The sequence below is a fragment of the Podarcis tiliguerta genome, assembly GCF_965153285.1.
Source record: "Podarcis tiliguerta genome assembly, chromosome: 3".
In the NCBI taxonomy this organism is placed as follows: domain Eukaryota; kingdom Metazoa; phylum Chordata; class Lepidosauria; order Squamata; family Lacertidae; genus Podarcis; species Podarcis tiliguerta.
Window position 1 is genome coordinate 2,845,585 of NC_139536.1, and position 25,840 is coordinate 2,871,424.

At 49.3% G+C, this 25,840-nt stretch overlaps 2 protein-coding genes across 9 annotated transcripts in view; one reads left to right on the plus strand and one right to left on the minus strand.

Moving 5' to 3' along the window:
* PTK2B (protein tyrosine kinase 2 beta) overlaps positions 1-17,503 on the plus strand; it is a 117,787-nt gene extending 100,284 nt beyond the window's left edge. For 3 of the 8 annotated variants that reach the window (XM_083432498.1, XM_083432500.1, XM_083432499.1), the window contains 8 exons: positions 921-1,046; positions 5,985-6,131; positions 9,054-9,092; positions 9,968-9,995; positions 12,052-12,107; positions 13,886-14,032; positions 14,165-14,245; positions 15,316-17,503. In XM_083432498.1, the coding sequence (XP_083288624.1) occupies positions 921-1,046; positions 5,985-6,131; positions 9,054-9,092; positions 9,968-9,995; positions 12,052-12,107; positions 13,886-14,032; positions 14,165-14,245; positions 15,316-15,531 (840 nt within the window). In that variant the 3' untranslated portion in view covers positions 15,532-17,503. The remainder of the gene's footprint in view (positions 1-920; positions 1,047-5,984; positions 6,132-9,053; positions 9,093-9,967; positions 9,996-12,051; positions 12,108-13,885; positions 14,033-14,164; positions 14,246-15,315) is intronic. The other 5 variants (XM_083432495.1, XM_083432501.1, XM_083432497.1 and 2 more) reach the window with 3 other exon arrangements.
* Positions 17,504-21,172: 3,669 nt separating this feature from the next.
* Positions 21,173-25,840, minus strand: part of CHRNA2 (cholinergic receptor nicotinic alpha 2 subunit) — a 35,666-nt gene continuing 30,998 nt past the window's right edge. The window contains exons 6-7 of the mRNA XM_083432679.1: positions 24,369-25,461; positions 21,173-23,111 (exon numbers count right to left, since the gene is read on the minus strand). Of these exons, the coding sequence (XP_083288805.1) occupies positions 22,986-23,111; positions 24,369-25,461 (1,219 nt within the window). The 3' untranslated portion in view covers positions 21,173-22,985. The remainder of the gene's footprint in view (positions 23,112-24,368; positions 25,462-25,840) is intronic.

Genomic DNA, 25,840 nt, shown 5'->3' on the forward strand with positions numbered 1-25,840 from the left:
TGTAAGATGTGTAGGAATAACGGAGGACGACGGGAGGTTGAATGCAGGTGAGCCGTTCATGAGACTAGCTGTGCAGTAAGGTAAAGGTAAAGGGACCCCTGACCATTAGGTCCAGTCATGGCCGACTCTGAGATTGCAGCGCTCATCTCGCTTTATTGGCCGAGGGAGCCGGCGTACAGCTTCCGGGTCATGTGGCCAGCATGACTAAGCCACTTCTGGCAAACCAGAGCAGCGCACAGAAACACCGTTTACCTTCCCACCAGAGCAGTACCTATTTATCTACTTGCACTTTGACGTGCTTTTGAACTGCTAGGTTGGCAGAAGCAGGGACCGAACAACGGGAGTTCACCCCGTCGCGGGGATTCGAACTGCTGACCTTCTGATCGGCAAGTCCTAGGCTGTGTGGTTTAACCCACAGCGCCACCCGCGTCCCTCTTAGCTGTGCAGTGGCTTCTTTTATTAGCAGAAGTCAACAATTGGAAACAGTAGTGAAACCACTCTGAACATGATGCATCTCCATCTAAGCACATTTCCAGCGTTGTCAAATACACGTGTACTTGATTACGTCTGCGTTCCCGGTCACGCTCCAGCCAAGCTAGTAACCAAATCTGTGAGAGGACAAACGGCCAGGGGGGAAACCCTGTTTGCTAGATAAGAGGCCACAAGTTCATAGAGCGTGGACGCAAGGCTCCTTGGCACGCTGTGGCATGCCGGGGGCGAGGTGTGCCTCAGCACAGGTGGAGCATCAAATCCCAGAAGATGGCATGGCTGCCCCCGTCGCAAACAGACGGCCTCTTTCTCCTTCCTCTGCATACTATTTTTCTCTCCGTGCCAAAGTCTCCTGACCCTTGTTTGTGCGCTTGCCGCCTATGCTGTGTCTAGAGTTTTGTGCCCGCTGCCTTCTGCTTACGCCTCCCCAGGTGCCCGAGGGTCTGTGTGCCAGCTCGCCAACGCTCACCAGCCCCATCGAGTACCCGTCTCCCGTCAACTCCTTGCACACCCCGCCGCTCAACAGGCACAACGTCTTCAAGCGCCACAGCATGCGGGTAAGACGGGGCTGGTGGGAAGCCTGGTGCCTGTTCTGCACTTGTAAAAACCCAGCCATTTCATGTGGAAGCACTGTGGAACTCCCTGCCTCTTGATTTCGGGCAGGCACCTTCAGCTGCCCTCTTTTCGGGGACTACTAGAAGCATTTTTGTTCAGACAAGCCTGTCCAGATGCTTAGAAATCTAGTTTAACCTGGGTGGAATCTGCACACATATTTTTAAAATCCGTGAAAATGCTTTATTTTAAAACGTTTTGAAAAATACATTGAGTTTTGCATAGCTCACTGTTTCCATCTAGCAGCACATTTGCATATTGCACTTTACAACGAGTTTAAAACATTTTATTAGTCCCTGGTTTTGGTTATTTTAGCTTTTTGAAATTTTTTAAATGGTCGCTGATTCATTTTTCGCATCGAGAACGTTTTGATGCTTTGTCCTTTTTGCTTTGAGGTTTCTTTGAACTATCAAGCAGTGTACACATTTTATAAAATAACTTCAAAAATGAAACCTCAAGGATAAGCAGAAGTTGGGGATAGGAAGGCTAGGAAGAAGTGTGTGAAAGGGAGAAAGAGAGAAAAAGAGAGAGAAGAGACCCCAAGACCCCTTTGGTCCAGCCCCCTCTTTTCCCAGCGTGGCCATCCACACAACCAGCTATCATGGATTCCTTAGCGAAGATTCCCCGCATTGCAGGGGGCTGGACTAGATGACCCCTGGGGTCCCCTTTCAACTCCACAATTCTACAAATCTCAGCATCTGGAAAGCCCATAAGCAGGACGCAAAGGCAGCAGCCATCTCCCTGTTTGTGATTCCTAGGGGGAAGGGAAGCAGCTCAGCCGCAGGACACCTGCTTTGCATGTAGAACGTCCCAGGTTCACATCCCAGTGGCAGCTCCCGGCAGGGCTGGGATGAGACTGCTGCTGCCAATCAGTGTGGACTGTGCTGAGTTATGTGGGCCCAAGTTCTGACTTGATTTAAGGCAGATTCCTATGTTGTACACCACCCCCAAGACTAACCTTGGAGGAGCTATGAAGGATAATAATAATAATGATAATTTATTATTTGTACCCTGCCCATCTGGCTGGGTTTCCCTAGCCACTCTGGGAGGCTTCCAACAAAGATTAAAAATACATTAAAATGCCACACATTAAAAACTTCCCTGATCAGGGCTGCCTTCAGATGTCTTCTAAATGTCAGGTAGTTGTTTATCTCCTTGACATCTGATGGGAGGGCGTTCCACAGGGTGGGTGCCACCACCGAGAAGGCCCTCTGCCTGGTTCCCTGTAGCTTTGCTTCTTGCAATGAGGGAACCGCCAGAAGGCCCTCGGAGCTGGACCTCAGTGGCAGAACGATGGGGGTAGAGACGCTCCTTCAGGTATACTGGGCCGAGGCCGTATACCTCGGACAGAAGGAGACCATTCCCTCGTCCCCCTAATTCATTTGATCCCCACCCTGCAAAATGAGCTGTTTCACATTTCTCTCTCTGAATTCACAGTAGAGAAATGGGGGGGGGGGGGACAGGACATGCGTTTCCAAAGCTTTTGATTTCGGGGGTGGTTGAATGCGTACCGCGCTGAACAATGATTTCGCAGCATTCATGAAAACGCTTTGGATTTCCCAGGCGACGCGCAGTCCAGCGGGTGGTTGGACTAGGCCTCACCATTTCTGTGTTGTGTTCGCCCCACACGTCCCCTTGGTAGCTCTGAGGGGCTGAGGTCCTGAGCGCACCCTCTCAATCTCATGACAAGCAACACACGGGCAGAGACACCCTTCTAGCGGTACGGCGGACTGAGCCTTAACGGTGCTGAAATAGATCGTACAGCGAACTGGGCCTGTGCCCCCAATGAGAGCTCTGAAGCAGGCCACCATTCAACAGGTGCAGCCGCACTCCTTGCTGCGTACAGTGTGCGAGGAGGCACTGCAACTGTTGGAAGGGCACACCCTTGTCGCATAGCCTTTGTCGTTTGTCCTGCCGCCTTCGCCGCTTACGCAAATGCTTTCCCCTGATTCGCTAATATCGCCCCCCGACTGCCACTCACCCCGTTGCTCCTAGCTCTCCTCCACCCAGTCCAGACGTCATATGTGTTCTGCAAAGTTCCAGAAGCTTCAGTGACTCCATTAACTCGGGACTGCTTCCATGGGAGGTGAGGAGAAAAGAGGAGCAAACGCTGTCCTGTGGTTCTATGAACCCACTTTCTAGCTGAAGCTCTCCAGTGACTCTGGAAGGACATTTCTGGAGAACTTTCTAGAGGAGGTGCAGAAACCCAGCACATTTTTTTTGGCAGAGGTGGAAGAACAGGGGTGCAACAGGAGAGGGTGCACCTCCACATGTGGTGGGAGTGCCCCAAAATCCAGCTATTCTGGACAACAGCCATACGAGAAAAATAACCAAGCAAGTATTAGAAATCACCCCAGAATTGGCCCTACTAAACATCTTCTATGGCAATAATGCCCATTTACACCACAAAGAACTCACAACCCACCTACTTTCAGCAGCCAGAAACACCATAACCAGACACTGGAGAGACCTGTCAGGAGTAAGCATGGACCAATGGTACCAAATAGTATGGGAAACAGCCCTACTAGAAAAATTAACCAATACAGTGGTACCTCAGGTTAAGTACTTAATTCGTTCCGGAGGTCCGTACTTAACCTGAAACTGTTCTTAACCTGAAGCACCACTTTACCTAATGGGCCCTCCTGCTGCTGCCGTGCCGCCGGAGCACAATTTCTGTTCTCATCCTGAAGCAAAGTTCTTAACCTGAAGCACTATTTCTGGGTTAACGGAGTGTGTAACCTGAAGCGTATGTAACCTGAGGCGTATGTAACCTGAGGTGCCACTGTAAACTGAAACTGACACGGGGACAAATAGAAGAAGATGCCTTCACCCCGGTATGGCTCCCCTTTATCACATACACAGCCGAACAAGACAATGACAAAAATCTACCAACAGCATACAAATCAATATGGCTGTTGTTGTTGTTTAGTCGTTTAGTTGTGTCCGACTCTTCGTGAGCCCATGGACCAGAGCACGCCAGGCCCTCCTGTCTTCCACTGCCTCCAAAACACCCACCCACCCTACTCACACATGAAAACAAAGGCCACCGCAGCCAATCACACAAACAACCACATCTTGGGCAACCCCAACCTCTCTCACCACCAAGTGAATAGCACAGAACCTGCACAAGCGACGCTGACACAAAACCCCACATATATTAAGTGTAATAGAAACACCCCCACCCCACCCGAACCCCACCCATCCCCCCCCCCTTTCCTAATGTCTCAACAAATAAAACTGATCTGTAAAAAATGTTATTTGGAGGAAAAAAGAGAGAGAGAGAGACACTGCACATACTTTTGTAAACTAAGAAAATCTTTAATAAAAATACATTTTTAAAAAACCTCAGGCACAACAGTTAGCAGGAAACTCCCTATGGAGAAAGCCACTTAGGAGCAGAAATAATGAGAGAATTTGCTCCTCTGTGCAATTTCAAATCTCTTCATCTCTGGGCAGTAAAAGAGATGTGAAGCTGCACCCTTAGAGATGAACACAGTTCTTCTGTGAATGTGGGGCTAATCCACACTTGGCCCTAACCATATTTCAATCGTATCGTGCACCAATTATTTCCCTCCGGGTTTGAGAGCTTTCGCTCGCTGTTTTCCGCAGATGTGCCTTCTGCCCTGAATTGGAACACAGTTAGGCAAAGTCCCTGTTCAGATATTCCACGCATCTGAGAAGATCAAATTTAGCTGGCAATATCAGGTTTTTGCAAGGCACAGTTGCGGAACAACAAGAAAAGTTCCCGAACCCAGGGGAATTAATAGGTACAGGATTTGGTCAAAATTGGGGTCAAGCAAAAGTGTGGGTGAGTGTCAGAAGAAGATGCAGCTTTCCGTGCATTAAAAACCATTGAACAGTTTTCCCTGACAAAATAATAATAATAATAATAATAATAATAGAAAGAAAGAAAGAAAGATAATAAAAATAAAACAATAATAATAATTTATTATTTATACCCCGCCCATCTGGCTGGGTTTCTCCAGAGATGTTAATCTTCCTGTCATTTACATGACCTCTTACCCTAGGGCAGACACACACAAAATCATCCCTATTTTAAAAGGGGTCCTCAGCAACCTTTAAGAACACAGGGCAGAGTCTTGTAGGACCAGACCATCCATCTGCCTAGTCTAGCAACCTGTCTCCAGCAGTGGTCAGCCAGATGTGCCTGGGAAGCCAATGAGAGCACAGCCGAGGCACCTGTCACCTTTCGTTGGTCCTCAGAATCTGTGGATTGGAGGTTTGCTGCCATCCTGTACAGCCGTTCAACTCCCTCAGCTCCATTCAGATGGGGTTGAACCAGATGGCCCTTTGGGTACCTTCCAGCTCCACAATTCTATGATTAATCCCTGGGACTCGCAAGAAATTGGGGGTGAACCTGGGAGTTGCTAGCACAAGAGAAGCGAGGCTTCTGGAAGTTGCTAGCACAAGAGAAGCGAGGCTTCTGGGAGTTGTTAGCACAAGAGAAGCGAGGCTTCTGGGAGTTGTTAGCACAAGAGAAGCGAGGCTTCTGGAAGTTGCTAGCACAAGAGAAGTGAGGCTTCTGGGAGTTGCTGGCACAAGAGAAGCAAGGCTTCTGGGAGTTGCTGGCACAAGAGAAGCGAGGCTTCTGGGAGTTGCTGGCACAAGAGAAGCGAGGCTTCTGGGAGTTGCTAGCACAAGAGAAGCGAGGCTTCTGGGAGTTGTTAGCACAAGAGAAGCGAGGCTTCTGGGAGTTGCTGGCACAAGAGAAGCGAGGCTTCTGGGAGTTGCTGGCACAAGAGAAGCGAGGCTTCTGGGAGTTGCTGGCACAAGAAAAGCGAGGCTTCTGGGAGTTGCTGGCACAAGAGAAGCGAGGCTTCTGGTCGCTCACTCTTCTTCTTCCCATGCTTTTGCCTGCAAAGGAGGAGGACTTCCTCCGGCCCAGCAGCCGGGAAGAAGCCCAGAAGCTCTGGGAGATGGAACGGGCCAAGATGATGCAGATCCTGGATAAGCAGCACAAGCAGATGGCGGAGGACTACCAGTGGTTGCGGCAGGAGGAGAAGGCCCTGGTGAGTCCACCTAAGCGGCGATACGGGCGGCCACAGGGATGGCCACTGGCAAACCTGAGATCCGTTTCCTTCTAGCCTGCCCAAAGCAGGCAGGTGAAGCCCCCTCTTTCTTTAACATCTGTTAACAATTTACAGTGGTGCCTCGCAAGACGAAAAGAATCCGTTCCGCGAGTCTTTTCGTCTTGCGGTTTTTTTCGTCTTGCGAAGCAAGCCCATTGACGGATTAGCGCTATTAGCGCTATTGACAATTTAGGGGCTAAAAACGGCTTTTTAAGGCTTGGGGGATTAGCGCTTTTGCTGCTAAAATGCTTTTAGCAGCTTAGCGCTTCAGGAAAAGGGGTTTTGGAGCGGGGGGGGGGGGGGAATCAAAATTTTTTGTCATTTTTCGTCTTGCGAAGCAAGCCCATAGGGAAATTCGTCTTGCGAAGCGCCTCTGTGAACGGAAAACCCTTTCGTCTTGCGGGTTTTCCGTCTTGCGAGGCATTCGTCTTGCGGGGCACCACTGTATATTGTATTCTCAGTTTCTTCCCCTGCCAGACATATCTTGAAATTGCTTTTTGCCATTCTTTAAAAATTGCTGCCCCCTTGATTATAGGAATTGATTGAAACAAATCATTGAAACATCTTTGGTAGCACATTCATTTTTATAGTTGAAATCCTTCCCCAAAATGATAATTTCATTCTTCCCCATATTTCCATGTCTCTCTTAATTCCATTCCACACAGTTATTTTGAAATAAATCTATATTCATTGTGGTTAACCAGATTCCTAAATACTTAACTTTTTAAACTACTTCTATACCAATTTCCTGCTGCCACATATCAACCAAGTCTTGTTTCATATTTTTAACTAATATTTTAGTCTTGCTTTTGTTTAATTTAAAACCTGCTACTTGTCCAAATTGTTCTATTTCTTTAATAACTTCTTTGGCATTACAGTGGTGCCTCGCAAGACGAAAAGAATCCGTTCCGCGAGTCTCTTCGTCTTGCGGGTTTTTTTGTCTTGCGAAGCAAGCCCATTAGCAGATTAGCACTATTAGCGGTTTAGCGGCTATTAGCGGTTTAGCGGCTATTAGCGGCTATTAAAGGCTTAAGGGATTAGCGGATTAGCTGCTAAAAGGCTATTAGTGGCTTAGATCAGCTGATAAGCGGCTTAGATCAGCTGTTAAGCGGCTTAGCGAACAGCTGTTAAGCAGCTTAGGGGCTTGGGGAAAAGGGGGGGAGGGGGAAAAAAAACCCAGGAATCGCAAGACATTTTCATCCTTCGAAGCAAGCCCATAGCAAATTCATTTTGCGAAGCACCTCCAAAACAGAAAACCCTTTCATCTAGCGGGTTTTCCGTCTTGCGAGGCATTCCTCTTGTGGGGCACCACTGTATTTAATGGTTCTTCTATAGTTGGTACCAAGAAGAACTGATTTCAGACACATGGAGAGGAGCTCAACATAGTACTAAGCAGATGGTTCTCCTGATGGAATGATCTGCCCTCTCCTCTCCCTGGGGTTCTCCTGACAGCCCCCAAACCAGTTATGGGGTGAGGGATGGGGGGCTATTGCCCTTGCAGACTTCCTTGCATGGGCCTCCACTGGGGGGACCCAAAATTGCACCCAGCCCATGGATTCGGGAGTTGCCATATAGTGGGGAAGTTTAACCTATCAGAGGAAGCTTTTTCGCCTCCTGATCAGGGACGGGGAACAGATTTGATTCTGTTCGCATTTTAACGCAAATCCACCCAATTTGCACTTTCCCGAAACAGCGGTACATGAGCTCGGATGCAAGTATCCTTTGGAATTTACGTTTCTCTGAATTTTGCAGTGAAATTATCCAGCCGCAGGGTGTGTAAAAATGCATACGTTACAGGGACACGTGCCTTAAAAATGCACACGTTCATGAAAATAAACGTGCAGTGTGTTAGGGAAAACCGCTAGCCAAAATATATTGGTGAAGAGAAACGTGCACTCAAAAAATTATTGTTTTGTTTATTTATTGAATTTGTATATCGCCCTTCATCCGCAGATCTCAGGGTGGTTCGCAACATAAAAATGCAAGATTAAAAATATGAAATACATAATAAGAACAAGAAGAAACAACCAGAAACCAATGACACGCACATCCCTAATTATCAAGGTTTAATGGGGACCATTAAAAAAGAGAGAGAGAGATTGCCAAAAATTAGGCAAACTGAACTTAAGGCAGGGGAAAGGAGAAGCTGGAAGAAATAAAAAAAGCCTGGGAAACTACCATATTTTTCGCTCTATAAGACGCACCAGACCACAAGACGCACCTAGTTTTTGGAGGAGGAAAACAAGAAAGAAAAATGTTCTGAATCTCAGAAGCCAGAACAGCAAGAGGGATCGCTGCGCAGTGAAAGCAGCAATCCCTCTTGCTGTTCTGGCTTCTGGGATAGCTGCGCAGCCTGCATTTGCTCCAAAGACGCACACACATTTCCCCTTACTTTTTAGGAGGGAAAAGGTGATTCTTATAGAGCAAAAAATACAGTAATTCATTCCTGCTTGTAATGCCAACCGAGGAGGTTTGTTAAGAAGAAACGAAGAACCGTGGACCTAGAAAACAAGGGACTAGCAGTAATAGAGTAGAGTGGACGCTCGGGTTGTGAACATGATCCGTGCGGGATGCATGTTCGCAACCCACAGCATTCGCAACCCACATCTGCGCACGCACGGGTTGCAATTCGGCGCTTCTGCGATTGCACAAAGCGTGATTTAGCGCTTCTGCGCATGCACGACTGCCGCAACCCGGAAGTAACCTGTTCCGGTACTTCCGGGTTTCAGCGGTCCGCAACCCAAAAAAATGCAACCTGAGGCATCTGTAACCCGAGGTATGACTGTATTAAGTCCCTGTCTGGACGCCCCCTCCGAATCATTCGTTGCAACTGCTGATGTTTGCTGCTTTCTTCCGCCACAGGATCCCATGGCGTCTGTGAACAGCCACACCTACCCCCCAGTAAGTCCATAAGCCACAACTCTCCGGCTGCCCTCTGCTGGCTCTCCTAACTTTCCTAACTTCTCCTGGCAAAAAAATGATAAAGAGAGGGGGAAATAATCACGGCCAGACCACTTGAACAGACACCCTCTGCAGCGGCTTCAGGGCTGCCCTCTTCCCCATGGGCCTCTGACTCAAAGCCTCAGCGCTCCAACAGGGCTCTGTTGCTCTTCTGAACTTCCTTCCTGCCTCTCTGAGCTTCTGGGACAATCCTTGGCCTTCTGCTTCCCTCGCTTTGCCTCTTTTCCCCAGGGCCACTTTCCCTCCTGAGGGCCGCAAGTCGGAAGCAAAAATGGGCGGAGCCACAAATGCAATTCTTTTTTTTTTCTAAAGTGAGCTGGTTTCTACACACCCACCCCTACAAGCAAGGGGTAGAGTTCAAGGACAAAGTCCAGCCAGGCAAAAACACTGAGGGAGGGTGTGAAGTGGGGCCAGTGAGGGGCGTGGCCTTGGGAGGGTGGGCAAGAGCCAGACAGGGAGGGCTGGAAGAAGAAGAAGAAGAAGAAGAAGAAGAAGAAGAAGAAGAAGAAGAAGAAGAAGAAGAAGAAAGATTAAAAATACATTAAAACAGTATTTGGCCCCCACACCTGAGAGACACCAAAATTGCATCTTTCCGTATAAGAGGCAACTCTCAACAATGGTCTAGGAGCATGATCACTGATCTCTCTGCTTCTGCTTCTCAATTCCAGCTAATTTCTCTCCTTTCTGGATTAATCTCAATCTTACTAAAGTGTCAGCCCCACTAAGCACTGCAGGCTTTACTTCTGAGATAATGCACATTAGATTTATGCTGCATGTGTCAAAACCATGTGACTCAATGCCCCTTTTCTTTTCAGAAACTCCCCGAGAAGGAGGCAGGATACAGTGAGTATCTACCTCAATTTGCCCTTCCGTAGTGCAGCCGCACAAGGTTTCATTCTCTGCTCACGATTCCAGGCATTTCACGTTCGAGAGAACTTGAGTTCCCCATCAGTGCGGTCAAGGAAGCTTAACCACCTTCCCTGCACCTTGCGCAGCGTGTCTTACTATAGAATAAAATTGTAAGGCTGTCATCACGTCTCGCTGCTCCCACCACCCTCAGGCACCCCTTCCAACCGCAGTGCGAGTCTTACTATAGAATAAAATTGTAAGGCTGTCATCACGTCACGCTGCTCCCACCACCCTCAGGCACCCCTTCCAACCGCAGTGCGAGTCTTACTATAGAATAAGATTGTAAGGCTGTTGTCACGTTACGCTGCTCCCACCACCCTCAGGCACCCCTTCCAACCGCTGTGCGGTAGCAGAACAGCAGGCACCTGAGCGAGGCAAGCTGCTGAGGGGGGGGCGTTGAAAGGAGGGTGGGCGTTATTTCAGAGTGCCGTTTGAACCCCCGTTTTCCAAAGCACCCCCTGCCTTAAACATGGAGACATCAGAGGCTTAAGAAGGGCCATTGTTCAAAGGTGGGTTGGAGGGGCTTCAGAGTGGGATTTGGGGGTGAGCTATGGAGGGAGAGGCAGGAAGTGGGTGAGGTGTAAAGAGAGGGGGTTGGTCAAGTGTAAATGGAGGGGGTTCGCCAGGGGTGGAGGGAGGACTGTGGCAAAGGGTGGAGGGGTCAGCCGGGTTGGTGAGTGGAGTGGGCAGAGGATGGGTGAAATATACTCGGAATCGAGAGTGGATTTCATGCTCTTTATTCAGCTCATAGTGGTGAGGAGGAATGGAAGTTCCCCCAGAATGTATGCTTTATATACATTATTTACACAATGGGCCCCACTTGATTGGCTAATTCTGGGATTCTCCTGTAGGCCAATCAGGTTGCGGATTCTCTTCCACCTGGAGCTGGATTGGGTGGCTCCTGTGGACCAATTGGACTGCTGCATTCTGGGTCCTATTGTTCTAGGACCAATCAGACTGCTGCATTCTGGACCCTATTGCTCTAGGACCAATCAGATGGCTGCATTCTGAATCCTATTGTTCTAGGACCAATCAGATGGCTGCATTCTGAATCCTATTGTTCTAGAACCAATCAGACTGCTGCATTCTGCATCCTATTGTTCTAGGACCAATCAGACTGCTGCATTCTGGACCCTATTGTTCTAGGACCAATCAGACTGCTGCATTCTGAATCCTATTGTTCTAGGACCAATCAGACTGCTGCATTCTGGACCCTATTGTTCTAGGACCAATCAGATGGCTGCATTCTGAATCCTATTGTTCTAGAACCAATCAGACTGCTGCATTCTGCATCCTATTGTTCTAGGACCAATCAGACTGCTGCATTCTGAATCCTATTGTTCTAGGACCAATCAAACTGCTGCATTCTGGACCCTATTGTTCTAGGACCAATCAGACTGCTGCATTCTGAATCCTATTGTTCTAGGACCAATCAGACTGCTGCATTCTGAATCCTATTGTTCTAGGACCAATCAGACTGCTGTATTCTGAATCCTATTGTTCTAGGACCAATCAGACTACTGCATTCTGAATCCTATTGTTCTAGGACCAATCAGACTGCTGCATTTTGGATCCTATTGTTCTAGGACCAATCAGACTGCTGCATTCTGACTCCTATTGTTCTAGGACCAATCAGACTGCTGCATTCTGGGTCCTATTGTTCTAGGACCAATCAGACTGCTGCATTCTGAATCCTATTGTTCTAGGACCAATCAGACTGCTGCATTCTGAATCCTATTGTTCTAGGACCAATCAGACTGCTGCATTTTGGATCCTAGTCAACTCAGTACATAACAATGGGGAACCTCTGTGGCCCCTCCCATATGTTTTTGGACACCAGATCCCAACAGTTCCAACCGGGAAGCCAAAGGACGGAGATTGTTTGAATTGCAGTCCAATCCTTGCATTGGTTGACATCTCTTCTAACAATGTTGTGTCATCATCAGCAACAACAATAATAATAACAAACTGTTGTGTTTCCTTTTTATTGATGGCTTAGCTGAGTTCACAGGACCACCCAGGAAGCCACCCAGACTTGGACCTCAGGTGTGTAGTTGGCCCTCGCCTTTTGCCATCCTGTTCCTCTCTCTGTTTTGAGCCAATCTCTGTGCCAGTTCAGACAATGCATGGGCCAGGGATCACCCCAAAACTGTTACCATTCAAATGATTTGGGGTGGGGTGGGGGGCGAAATACAGGCCTCCAATCAGGGAGGTGTAGAGCTATCCTGAACAGCGGAACTCCTTGCAGAAGGAAGAATATGCTGCAACATTTTGTTGGAGGTCCTGCTTGTATTATTTTAGGGTTCATCTGAGCTGGAAGGCAGGGAAGAAATATCCAGTGTCAGTCATATTCAGGGCTGACCCATTAAAAGCAATGTTACTTAAAGCCACTGATTTCAGCGTGGGGTCTGCTCTTATAATAATAATACGTAAATGCATCAAATTTTCATTTAGGGAAAATGTGTGCTCCAGCTATCAGAAACTTGGGGGGCACTTCCCCACACTAAACCCCTGCCCCCCTTTGATTTATTTGCTTGTTTATTGCATTTCTATCCCAATAATAATAATAATAATAAATTTTATTTATATCCCGCCGTCCCCAGCCAAAGCCAGGCTTAGAGGGGCTAACAACAGTAAAATGATAAACCAGTCTAAAATCATTTCATTATAAAATTAATTCAAATCAGATTAATGGCAATCATTGGGCTAGAGTTCTGTGAGGATTGCCAAAGGAGGGAGTCAGGCTGTGCCCTGTCCAAAGGCCTGGTGGAACAGCTCTATCTTGCAGGCCCTGCGGAAAGATGTCAAGTCCTGCAGGGCCCTAGTCTCTTGGGACAGAGCGTTCCACCAGATCGGGGCCACGGCTGAAAAGGCCCTGGCTCTGGTTGAGGCCAGCCTAACCTCCCTGTGGCCCAGGACCTTCAAGATGTTTTTGTTTGAAGACCGTGAGGTCCTCCGTGGGGCATACCAGGAGAGGCGGTCCCGTAGGTACGAGGGTCCTAGGCCGTATAGGGCTTTAAAGGTTAAAACCAGCACCTTAAACCTGATCCTGTACTCCACCAGGAGCCAGTGCAGCTGGTATAGCACCGGGTGAATGTGATCTCGCAGCGAGGACCCCATAAGGAGTCTCGCCACGGCATTCTGCACCCGCTGGAGTTTCCTCCCAAAAGAGCTCAAGGTGTCATACACTGTTCTCCCCCCACCACCACTTCATTTAAACCCCCTCCCACACACACACACACACACACACACACACACACACACCAGCCCTGTTAGGCCAAGAGACTGTGACTAGCCCAAGGCCACTGAGTTTTGTGGCTGAGCAAGGCTTTTGGGCAACCAAAATGGTCAAAGGCCTGGAAACGATGCCTTATGAGGAACGGCTAAGGGAGCTGGGCATGTTTAGCCTGGAGAAGAAGAGGTTAAGGGGTGATATGATAGCCATGTTCAAATATATAAAAGGATGTCACATAGAGGAGGGAGAAAGGTAGTTTTCTGCGGCTCCAGAGAAGCGGACACGGAGCAATGGATCCAAACTACAAGAAAGAAGATTCCACCTAAACATTAGGAAGAACTTCCTGACAGTAAGAGCTGTTCGACAGTGGAATTTGCTGCCAAGGAGTGTGGTGGAGTCTCCTTCTTTGGAGGTCTTTAAGCAGAGGCTTGACAACCATATGTCCGGAGTGCTCTGATGGTGTTTCCTGCTTGGCAGGGGGTTGGACTCGATGGCCCTTGTGGTCTCTTCCAACTCTATGATTCTATGATTCTATGAACCCTGGTCTCCCAGGTCCAACACTAACCACTGTGCCACACTGCCTTTCCAGTTCTCGCTTCAGCCAACCCCCACGGCCAACCTGGACCGGACAGATGACGCTGTGTACGGTGACGTCATGGACCTGGTGAAGGCTGTTCTGAAGCTGAAGAACGAGGTCAGCAACCACCCGCCAGAACGGTACATCCTGGTTGTGAAGGTAACTCCGGCGTGTATTGATTTCTGTTTTTGTTCCTTTGCACCGCCTTGATGCAAACAGGTTGGGCAGAGGCAGGGTGGAAGAAGAGCCGACGGGAGTCTCTGAGCATGCTTTGGTTTTGCCTCTTTGCAGGATGTGGGCCTCTCCCTTCGGAAGCTCATCGGGAGCGTGGATGAAGTCCTCCCGGCTCTGCCTGCCTCTTCACGCACTGAGGTGGGTCCTCTTTCGGGCAAGCGGGCAAGTAGGTCATGGCAAGCGGGCCATGTAGACCTAAGAGGTATTCAGAAGGAGAGTGGCTCTCTGTCCTCTTCCATTGCCTTGTGCTCCACTGTGTCAGGTGTTTCCCAGTTGTCGGTGTTTTTACTACATTTTTAAAGATTTGCCTCGAGAGAGGGTCTTTAAACCTCTTTTGTTGACCACCAGCATTATGCTTTCTATTCTTAAGTTCGGAATAGAGTAGTTGCTTTGGAAGACGATCATCAGGCACCTGCACAACACGACCACTTGAAGAATCATTGCTTTGACACTGGTGATCTTTGCTTCTTCCAGTACAGTGGTACCTCAGCTTAAGAACTTACTGTATTTTTTGCTCTATAAGACTCACTCTTCCCCCTCCTAAAAAGTAAGGGGAAATGTGTGCGCGTCTTATGGAGCAAATGCAGGCTGCGCAGCTATCCCAGAAGCCAGAACAGCAAGAAGGATTGCTGCTTTTGCTGCGCAGCAATCCCTCTTGCTGTTCTGGCTTCTGGGATTCAGAATATTTTTTTCTTGTTTTCCTCCTCCAAAAACTATGTGTGTCTTGTGGCCTGGTGCATCTTATAGAGCAAAAAAATATGGTAATTCATTCCAGAGGTCCGTTCTTAACCTGAAACTGTTCTTAACCTGAAGCACCACTTTAGCTAATTGGGCCTCCCGCTGCCACCGTGCCAGAGGAGCACGATTTCTGTTCTCATCCTGAAGCAAAGTTCTTAACCCGAGGCACTATTTCTGGGTTAGCGGAGTCTGTAACCTGAAGCCTCTGTAACCTGAAGCCTCTGTAACCTGAAGCGTCTGTAACCTGAAGTGTATGTAACCTGAGGTACCACTGTACACTGGCATTAGTTCACCTGTCTTCCCAAGTGATGTGTCCAAATTTTTGGAGACACCATTGATGGAATGTTTCGAGGAGTTGGAGATGGCGATTATAAGTGGTGTGAACAGTGCTTTCCAAGTTGTTGGAATTAACCTGCTGCTTATCCGTGTCTTTGTCCTTCTGTCTGTCTGTTTGTGCTCTTCCCCGGCAGATTGAAGGCACCCAAAAGCTCCTCAACAAGGACCTTGCCGAACTGATCAACAAGATGCGCTTGGCTCAGCAGAACGCCATGACGTCCCTGAGCGATGAGTGCAAGCGCCAGATGCTAGCCGCCTCGCACACTCTGGCCGTGGACGCCAAGAACCTCCTGGACGCTGTGGACCAAGCCAGGATGCGAGCCAACCTAGTGAAGGTCTCCTTTGAGTGACCCGGAGGGCTGGCTTCCTTTTTAAAAGATGAATGAATACGTAGCCCCCTCCAAGCTTCCCTGCGCTGTCTCCACCTCTGCCCTGCCGCAACACGCTCGTGTCTTTGGTTTCGTCGCGTCTGTCTTCCGAGAACGAAGGAGAAGAGACTCTGGAGGAGAGCCGTGTGAGGCAGGGGAGGGACTTGCCTTCCTCTGCCCCATAGATCATGCTGCTAAGGGGGACGCAGGACCCCGGTCCTAGGGGGGGCAGTTCAGACCTGTCAAGGGGTCCTGAGCTTGCACCAGTAGGGTCCCAGGCCTGTAGGTGTGCAGGCGTCGCTGTGTACAGTCTGATTTCTTTGCCAGTATCTCTGGCGCCAAGGTGTCTCATTGGTGAAGGGGGTCGAAGGCGAGGAGCAGTGGGGCGACCCACGAACCTCACTGCCACCCTTCTCCGGATAAGCCAGAGGAACGGTGGCAGGCCAGGCCACTTCGGGGTTTCTCCCGAGGGTCCTGAAGACCAAGTCCTGGGAGAAAAAGCTTGCTAGGTCACTTTGGTGAGGGACATTCCCAAGGTGGCCCTAAGAGGAGGCTGTCTCGTGTCTTTGTACATTGTATAGAAACATTTATTTAATGGCCATGTGCGAACTGTATGCGCAACATCCCACCCCAGGGGGGGGAATACCCTCACTTATCTCTCATGGGCCAAATTCCTTTGAATCTGGGGTAGAGTTTGAACACGTCTCCCTCTGGAGACCCAAAAGGGGCTCTTTTTTTAAAAAATGGATTTGTCACGAACGTACGTACCAACCAACACATAACAGTGTAAACCACAACAGAACCACACATGGCATGTTTGCTGTGAAAAGCAAATTGCAGAGAAACAGTCCCATCTCGTAAAGTTTTAAAGATGGTTCTCTGTAACCCAGCCTTGTTCTCCCTATTTATGTAATCCAGAAATGAAGAGCAATCCTCATAAAAACTATTTGATTTAGCTGTGCCCCAGACTACACTTCTAAGTCTGACCAGAAGTTCAGATAAAGCCATATTCCATGCATTAGTCAACCACGCCTCCTGATAAGGAACTTTTAATGATTTCTATTACAAATCTGGCTGCTGGTCGTAACATAAGCGCCGGATTTTTATAAGTGATAGGAGTTGAATTTGGGATGGAGCTTCAATGTCTCTGCAAATGGAGGAGACTTTAAAAGTTTCCTGTTCCAGCACAGCAACAAAAAAACAGGGAAATTTGAGGGATCTCAAGTACTCTGGCTCCAATCCTCTGTGCGCTTACCTGGGAGTAAGTGCCATTGAAGTCACTAGGGCTTCTTAGTAGATTGCACTGTAACAGGCTGATACGGACACCAGCTTTCATGTCTGGAAGTCGCCTATGCCATAATAATTCTCTTAGTCTTAAAAGTTCAGCAAAACTCTCTTCTGGGCGTTTTATATTGGAAGCTCCAATTCCAATTCCAAGCAACAATGCAGATTATTGACGGGGGAGACAGGGGCAGACTTCAACACCACCTATAAACACAGATTACGGATTTGATGCTGTGAAGACTGAATCTCTGCCACTGAGTCAGAGCTTAAATGGGAGGATTTGGTCCTTCTGTGGCAGGGTTTGAAATTAAACACACCCTGACAATGTTGGGGCTCACGTTTTGCTTCTGGGATGGAAGTTTTGCTGGAAACACCCAGGTCTGGGAGGACGAAAAGCCATTAATGTATTTTTTGAAACTCCCATAATATTGAATCCCTTCCTGGAATTTCGATTCTTGTTTTACTTTTGTACCTAAGAAACAGGCCAGGCCAGCACGGCCAGCCTCAGCTTCTTTGTAATATTATATTTGTGTGTTAAAACGGCAACAGCAGCAGGAATCTCTCTGTTTGATATGTGGTTTTTTTGACCTGAAAATTGTACCGTTTTATGGCTTTTGTCATTCATCATCACAAAGCCATTGTTTTGCCTGAGATAAATGAGGTACAACATGCTTTTGTTGATCTGTTTCTTCATCAGAGCTTCTACCCTTGAGGAGCTTGGCAAGGTAATGATCCGATGATCTGGGTCCACAGTTCGGAAACAGAAGAGAGTTTATTATGTCCTGGAGCCTCCAAACTCAATCCTTGACGTTCCCAGCTTGTTTGTTTGTTTGCTTACTTATTTATTTTATTGCATTCTTACCCATGAAGGCGTAAGGGACACAGGTGGTGCTGTGGGTTAAACCACAGAGCCTAGGAGTTGCCAATCAGAAGGTCGGCGCTTCGAATCCCCACAACGGGGTGAGCTCCTGTTGCTCGGTCCCTGCTCCTGCCAACCTAGCAGTTCGAAATCACGTCAAAGTGCAAGTAGATAAATAGGTACCACTCCGGTGGGAAGGTAAACGGCGTTTCCATGCGCTGCTCTGGTTCACCAGAAGTGACTTAGTAATTCTGGCCACATGACCCGGAAGCTGTCTGCGGACAAACGCCGGCTGCCTCGGCCTATAGAGCGAGATAAGCGCGCAACCCAAGAGTCGGTCACAACTGGACCTAATGGTCAGGGGTCCCTTTACCTACCCATGAAGGCACACTCTTCCATTGTCTTCCAAGACAGACAGATGCCAATCAACCAAATATCCCACTTTTCATCCAAGGAGTTCAAATCTCTCCTCCTCCCCATTTTATCCTCACAAGAGCCCTATGGGGTACGTTAGGCTGACAGCGAGTGACTGGCCCAAAGTCACTCCGGGGAGTGGCTATTTGAACCTGTGTCTCACAGGTCCTTGCCTGGCACTCATAATAATAATAATAATAATAATAATAATAATAATAATAATAATAATTTATTTGTAGCCCATCCTCCCCAGCCAAGACCAGGCTCAGGGCGGCTAACACCAGGTATAAAAACCATTCATTAAAATACAGCTTAAAAACAAGATTAAAACACAACATTAAAATGCAGCCTCATTTCAGTAGAAACTCAAATCAAAAACTTTTTTGGGATGAAAACGTCAAGTCTTCACGAAGGCCAATTATCCAGACTGGTCCTATGTGGGCTAGAGAAAAGCCAGGGAAGTCCCCAAATAGGAGTTCCATCACAGAAGGAGAAAGGAAAGAGGGGAAGGGGATCAAGTTGATTCCAAGCCAAAGGCCAGGCGGAACAACTCTGTCTTACAGGCCCTGTGCAAAGAATCAGATCTAACCACTACACCACCCTGCATCTCAGCAGAGGCATATTTAGGCTCCGTTGCGCCTTTGACAAGGAGGTATATGTGCACCTCCAAAGTCCATGGACCAGAAACTCATAAAGTTTGCTTTCCATCGCTCTGCCAGTGTCTTCATGGCCATCATGGCTGGGCTCCTCCATCGATCTGCCTGCCTGCCTTCCTACCTTCCTTCCTCCACTCACTGCTTTCCCCTTTGCCTCCTCCTTGCCCCCATCCCCTTTTCCTCCTCCTATAGCTCTTCCCCACTCCCTCCATCTTCTTTCCCTCCAAGCCTTGCGGGGCACTCCACTCACACTCCTAATAGTACCACCCACTGATCGGGGAGGGGACCCCACAGGGTGTCTAATAATAATAATAATAAATTTTATTTATACCCCGCCCTCCCCAGCCAGAGCTGGGCTCAGGGCAGCTAACACCAGTAAAATTACAGTAAAAACATAATTAGGGGGGGGGGACACACCAATTTAAAATACAGGTTAAAATGAAATTTAAAATGCAGCCTCATTTCAAAAGTAGCCCATAGATCAAAACCATAAGGGGACGGAAACATAAGGGTCGGACTGAGTCCAAACCAAAGGCCAGGCAGAACAGCTCTGTCTCGCAGGCCCTGCGGAAAGATGTCAAGTCCCGCAGGGCCCTGGTCTCTTGTGACAGAGCGATCCACCAAGTCGGGGCCAGTACTGAAAAGGCCCCGGCCCTAGTTGAGACCAATCTAACCACCTTGCGACTTGGGACCTCCAAAGTGTTGTTACAGTGGTATCTCTGGTTACGTACTTAATCCGTTCCGGAGGTCCGTTCTTAACCTGAAACTGTTCTTAACCTGAAGCACCACTTTAGCTGATGGGACCTCCTGCTGCCGCCGCGCCACTGGAGCGCGATTTCTGTTCTCATCCTGAAGCAAAGTTCTTAACCCGAGGTACTATTTCTGGGTTAGCGGAGTCTGTAACCTGAAGCGTATGTAACCTGAAGTGTATATAACCTGAGGTACCACTGTATTTGTGGACCTTAAGGTCCTCCGTCAGGCATACCAAGAGAGGCGGTCCCATAGGTACGTGGGTCCTAGGCCGCATGGGGCTTTGAAGGTCAAAACCAGCACCTGAGGTTCTGGGCATTCACTGAGGCACCCAGACGAACCTGTGCTCCTCACCTGACCACAAAGGGTGTCCCAGGGAGCTCATGGAGGGACAGGTAGATGATTCCTAGCCACTCTGCACCAGGTTTGAAGAGGCGTGATTTTCAAAGACGCCTGGGCCCTTGGTGGAGGCCTAACCAACCCCTAGGTACTTTAGTCTTTAGAAGATGTCTGGAGCAGCTGGTGGTTGCTACTTCATGCGCCATGGATTGGTTGGGCGCAGAGGAATGGTGGGAAGAGCCAGCTGGTGAACCCCACCAGGGAAGGAGGCTTGGAGCCTTGGGGATTAGTGGTGGGTCAACAGTGAGCGGCCAGAGGGAGAAGACTCGAAGAGGTGGTGTTGGAAGCTGGAGAGGCAACAGGGCTTAGTGAGCTGGGTGAGTCTGTGGCAGAGAGAAGTTCAGAATCGGAGGCAGAAGATGAAGCAGGGGAGGGGGAAGGCCGAGAAGCAGAGATGAGTCAGGCTGGTGGCATAGCTGTCAACCGCCCCTTATTTGGCGGGAAAGTCCCTTATCCCAGTGCCATGTCCCGCTGCTGTCCCTTATTGATGATGCCCCTTAAATTTCCCGGGTTTCAAAGGAAGCAGCTCCTCTCCCTCCCTGCCTGCCGGCCAGGGAGGAGGGAGGCTCCAACTGTGTTGCTCACCCAATAAGGAGTTTAAGAACGACTGGGGGGTGGAGCTTGCATGCCTTGTGCCGATTAAATCGGCCGTGTTGCCTGGGGACTCGCCTTTGCTCAGTGCTTCCCAGCAGAGAGATGACGGTGGTTTTCCTTGCTGCATCTCCTTTGCCGGGTTGCTGCGCTGTGGGAACCACCGCTTGAGGCTTCGCTTGGCTGCTGGCTGGGCTTTCTGCCTTTAGCTCAGAGGGGCTCAGAAGCTGAACATACCTGTGCTCTGAAAATCCCTTATTTTGGCTGCTGATCCCTTATTTTCGAGGCTGCTGGTCGCTTATTTTCAAATCTGTAAGTTGACAACTATGGCTGGTGAAGAGTCACGGGGTTCTCCCTCCTGCTGCTGCGACAAGCTCCCCTTCCTGCTTGTCTCCCAGAACCAGAAGAGGTATGAAGAGGGTGGAGGAAAGGTTGGCTACGCACAGGAATAGTCTCCAATTGCTTGGGCAAACGTTCCAGTTTGTCAGTGTCCTTCTTGAACGGTGGGGCCCAGAACTGGACACAGTACTCCAGGTGAGGTCTGACCAGAGCAGAATACAGTGGCACTATTACTTCCCTTGATCTAGATGTTATACTCCTATTGATGCAGCCCAGAACCCAGATGGCTGTGCAGCGGTGAAAAGTTAAAAGTAAAAAGTTAATTCTAACTTGCACGGTGTGATTTACTGCCGGCTCACACCTAACAGCATCTATGTTGAGGGCTGATGAGAGCCATAACCCATCGGGTCTGGAGGGCACCAGATTGGGGAAGCATCCTTTGGAAACGACCACAGATAGGAGGCAATGTGTTATGTAGAAAGCATGAAAACCCAGCCCCTATGATTTTACACACACACACCCAAGAAAACTCCAAAAGTCAGTTTAAAAAAATTTATTCTGTCTCCAGACCATGCTGCGGTGAACAGGTCCGCGGTTTGCAAGTTGATTCTGCAGTCAGCAACCTGGCTCACACTCATCTCGACAGGAGCATCTCAGCTGTGGACTCTCCCCGCCACACGTCACCCCAAAGTCCACATTCCTTAGACAAGGGGACTGTCCTGGCAAGCTGTCACGGCCTGGGGCAGAATGGAGCCTGCCTGCAAGACCGCATGGGGCAGGGGGCAAAGTCAAAAAGGATTATTCACTTCCCAGAAAGAGTGGTTTCCCTCCCCCTTTGCACCCTGAGATAGACCCATAGAATTGCAGAGTTTGAAGGGGTTCCGGGGGTCATCTAGTCTGACCCCCTCAATGCAGGAATTCGGCAAGTAGCTAAATCGCAAAAGGCAAGGGGAGGCTTTTAGCTCTTCAGTCCAGAGGGGCGTTTGAGCTTTATCCTTCCTTGCAAAGCTGACAAGGGAGTTTCTGCTAGGACTTTTCCTGTCCTGCCCCTCTGAGCTTCAGCTATCGGCCCAGTGCTTTGTTGCAAACTGTGACGTGTGAGCTGCACGTCAGACATCGCCCAATGTGGCTCCATCCAGTCCCAAAACTGGCACCAAGGTAGGCATAGCCGAATTGTCTGGGACTTTTCACAGCACCAGTAGTCAATACGAAGGGGGCTCTCAGGTTGCCACTAGTTTGCAGGTGGGAGTCGATTGCGAACCAGCAAATTCAGGGAGGGCACCATTAAAGGGGATTTGGGACACCTGTGCGGCAAACCTGCTTCAAGAAAGGAACAGACTTTTTGCAGTAAGGAAAGTGGCGTGGAAATGCACCGGAACGGGTGAGATGGCCATTGCTTGATGCAAAGTGGTGTCATCTTCCTGCAAACTCTGTGCAAACAAATCGGTCAGAATGCTCGATAAATAGGTCATCTGGAAGCGCCCACATTTACAATGGATCAATGCCCTTAATTTCTATATAAATGCCATTTCTGAATGTTCCGTCACACTCTAGTGTGACCAAGGAACAGAACCCAGAGCAGGTCTATGCAGATGAAGGGGGCGGGGCTAAGCTGATAGAAACAAGGTCGATTATTATTGGTTGCAGCCGCCAGGCAGTGGGGAGAGGGTTTTCGCCACTATCCTAACAGCATCCCTGATTTCACGCCTTTGCTATCTTCCCATGCAAAACTCTGCGGTTCTTGCCATTTGCAAAGCCTCGCTTCACACGCAGCCTGTCATAACAACAAGCATTTTGTTAAATTGGGCTAACTAAACGCAGCCGTCAGCCCCAAGGATGCTCTCAGCAAAGCCAAAGACAGTCTGGGCATTGTTCCCACCACAGGAAGTTTTTCGGGGTTACCTCTGGCCTCGCTGAATAATAATGGCAGATGAGGTCAATCTGGAAGAAAGTTCAAGCCCCCAGTCCCTACTGATTTGTAAAAACTGGTTCAGCTAAGAAAGAATGCAATGCTAAGTAGGATTCCCAGGTAGGCAGGTGCTTCTGAGTTGAATTTGTCCTGAATCTGAATGGCGACGCTTTTGCTGGAGCCGCACGGCAGGCGGGTGAAAGTTTGTGGGGGAATTTTGGGTGCGACAACCCTCCTAGATCATTCCCGCCAGGAAAGGTGGGAGGAAGAGGCCAATCGTCCCCAGCAAGCAGACAATGACAAACATCCAGAGGAACATGCGGTCAATCACCATGGCAACGTACTTCCAGTCTTCCTTCACCTGCAAGCATAGGAGAAACCATGAAGTCACACCTCCTTGACCAGCAGGTCTCTACAATGCCTGGACATCCCTTTGGGACCTGAAACAGCACATCTAGCAGATTGTTCAGGAGCTTTCCTACAGGGGTCTCTTTACCTGTATACCTGAAGGAGCGTCTCCACCCCCATCGTTCTGCCCGGATGCTGAGGTCCAGCTCCGAGGGCCTTCTGGCTGTTCCCTCATTGTGAGAAGCAAAGCTAGAGGGAACCAGGCAGAGGGCCTTTTCAGTGGTGGCACCCTGCCTGGGCCAGGCATCCTGGGCCATAAAAGATAGTGGGCAAGTTTCTTTGATGTAGCCTTTCTGATATGTTAATCTTAGGGCCAGGAAACAGACTTTCACATGAAGATGATAAAGATCCCCATCGCCCTTGGCATCCTTCTTATCATGTATATTGCTTGTTTATGACCTCCGGGGTTGCTGGATGCACTCCTTTGTAGTTCTGCTTTATTTACCCCAGAAGTATGCATACATGCTTAATTGCGATGCAAGTGGCGCTGTGGGTTAAACCACAGAGCCTAGGGCTTGCCGATCAGAAGGTCGGCGGTTCGAATCCCCACGATGGGGTGAGCTCCTGTTGCTCTGTCCCTGCTCCTGCCAACCTGGCAGTTCGAAAGCACGTCAAAGTGCAAGTAGATAAATAGGTACCGCTCTGGCGGGAAGGTAAACGGCGTTTCTGTGCGCTGCTCTGGTTCCCCAGAAGCGGCTTAGTCCTACTGGCCACATGACCCGGAAACTGTACGCCGGCTTCCTCGGCCAATAAAGCAGATGAGCGCCGCAACCCCAGAGTCGTCTGCGACTGGACTTAACAGTCAGGGGTCCCTTTACCTTTTATGCATGCTTAATTAGCTTTTGTAGTGTAACTTTGTCCCCACGTGGGGTTTGTTGAAATGCTCAGAGGAAATCTGATAGGTTCTTATGAACACGGTGTAAAAAGTTCTTTTGTGAATAAAACGACCTGGGCCGGAGGGTGGACAGGAATTCTTATTATACGCACCCTTCCCAGAGTCTTGCTGGTTCAAGCCTCTGTGTGTAGTCTTATTAATCAGAGTTCAATCCTTCCTTTACTTTGGGAATGCCTCGCTGCCGCGAAACCCTGTTTCTGACATCTAGAGGGAAGTGTTTGCTTGTGTTAGGAACCCAACAGTGGGCCTGGGGGGGGGGATGCTGGGTACTAACCCTACAAGGTAGCTTTTCGGTTCTCAGAGTCAACAACTCACCGAGAAATCGGCGTCCTCAGCCCGCAGGTGGTTGGCGATGTAGTGCACCCCCTCCAGGGCTTTCAGGATGCTTGGAGACAGCTGCAGCCCCTGCTCGGAGGATGTTGGGTTCTCCGTTTTGGTGGCCGGGCGCCGGACCAGTTCCACGAAGCCCCTCCCCAGGTGCCGGGCGCAGGTGTACCGGTACTGGAGGCAGTGGTGGGGGCAGGTGCCTTGGAGGGGCAAGCGACCGGCTCTCCTCCTCTCCTCACTGCCACCATCTTCGTCTTCGTTCCACTTCTCGTCCACGTCCGTCTCCAGCCAGCACCGGGATGTGCTCAGATTGGCCGGAGGCGCATCGTACTGCCCGATCACCTCTTCGCTGGCCACCCTGAGCCCCGCTGTCAGTACCGGGGGCCTCTTCATGAAGAGCCACCTGGGGATGAAGTCTAGGAAGACAGTGCGGACCCATTGTGGCATCTTGTGGGTGCTGGGCGAGCGGTGGTGGACGTTGAGGACGAAGACCGTGATGACGATGGAGAGCGTCACGAAGATCATGGTGAAGAGGAGGTACTCTCCGATCAGAGGGATGACCAGGGAGGTGGACGGGATGATCTCGGTGATCAAGAGGAGGAAGACAGTGAGGGACAGGAGGACGGAGATACAGAGGGTGATCTTCTCCCCGCAGTCGGAGGGCAGGTAGAAGACCAGGACGGTCAAGCAAGAGATGAGGAGGCAGGGGATGATGAGGTTGATGGTGTAGAAGAGGGGCAGGCGTCGGATGACGAAGCTGTACGTGATGTCGGGGTAGATCTCCGTGCAGCAGTCATACTTCTTGGTGTTGTAGGTGCCCACGGCGTGGATGATGGCCCACTCGCCGCTCTCCCAGTAGTCCTTGAGGTCCACTTGCCGCTCCATGCTCTCCAGGTCAATCTTGGCTTTGTCGTACGTCCACGAGCCGAACTTCATCTTGCAGTTCTGCTGGTCAAAGGGGAAGAAGGTGACGTCGATGCTGCAGGAGCTCTTGTAGATGGCCGGAGGGGTCCACTTCACACTGCCGTTGGAGAAGAGGTGGGCCTTCGTCATGTGCGTCACGGCAAACTCCCCGTCGGCACTGAAGGAGCAACGGGGAGGAGAGTGTGGGAATGTTGCGGATAGTAGGAGAAATATGCATTTATAAATTTTTATTGGAAATTTTATTTACAACATAACATAACCCCCCAATACAGAAATCCACCCTCATTAAACATGAACATAACATACAATAAGCATAACATACAACAATACAAACAACCAAATAAAAGACTTCCTTTACCCTGTATCTGGCCTCCTTATTTACTTCTTATGAACTGTTTCCTTTATGAGTAATTATTAAGATTTTTCTAATTATAACTTAAATATCCACAAAGTCTCCTGCAGATATTAATCGAAACAAGTCCAGGTATGTATTTTAGGGCACTGTTTTGTGAAGTATTCTCTGCATTTCCCCCCCA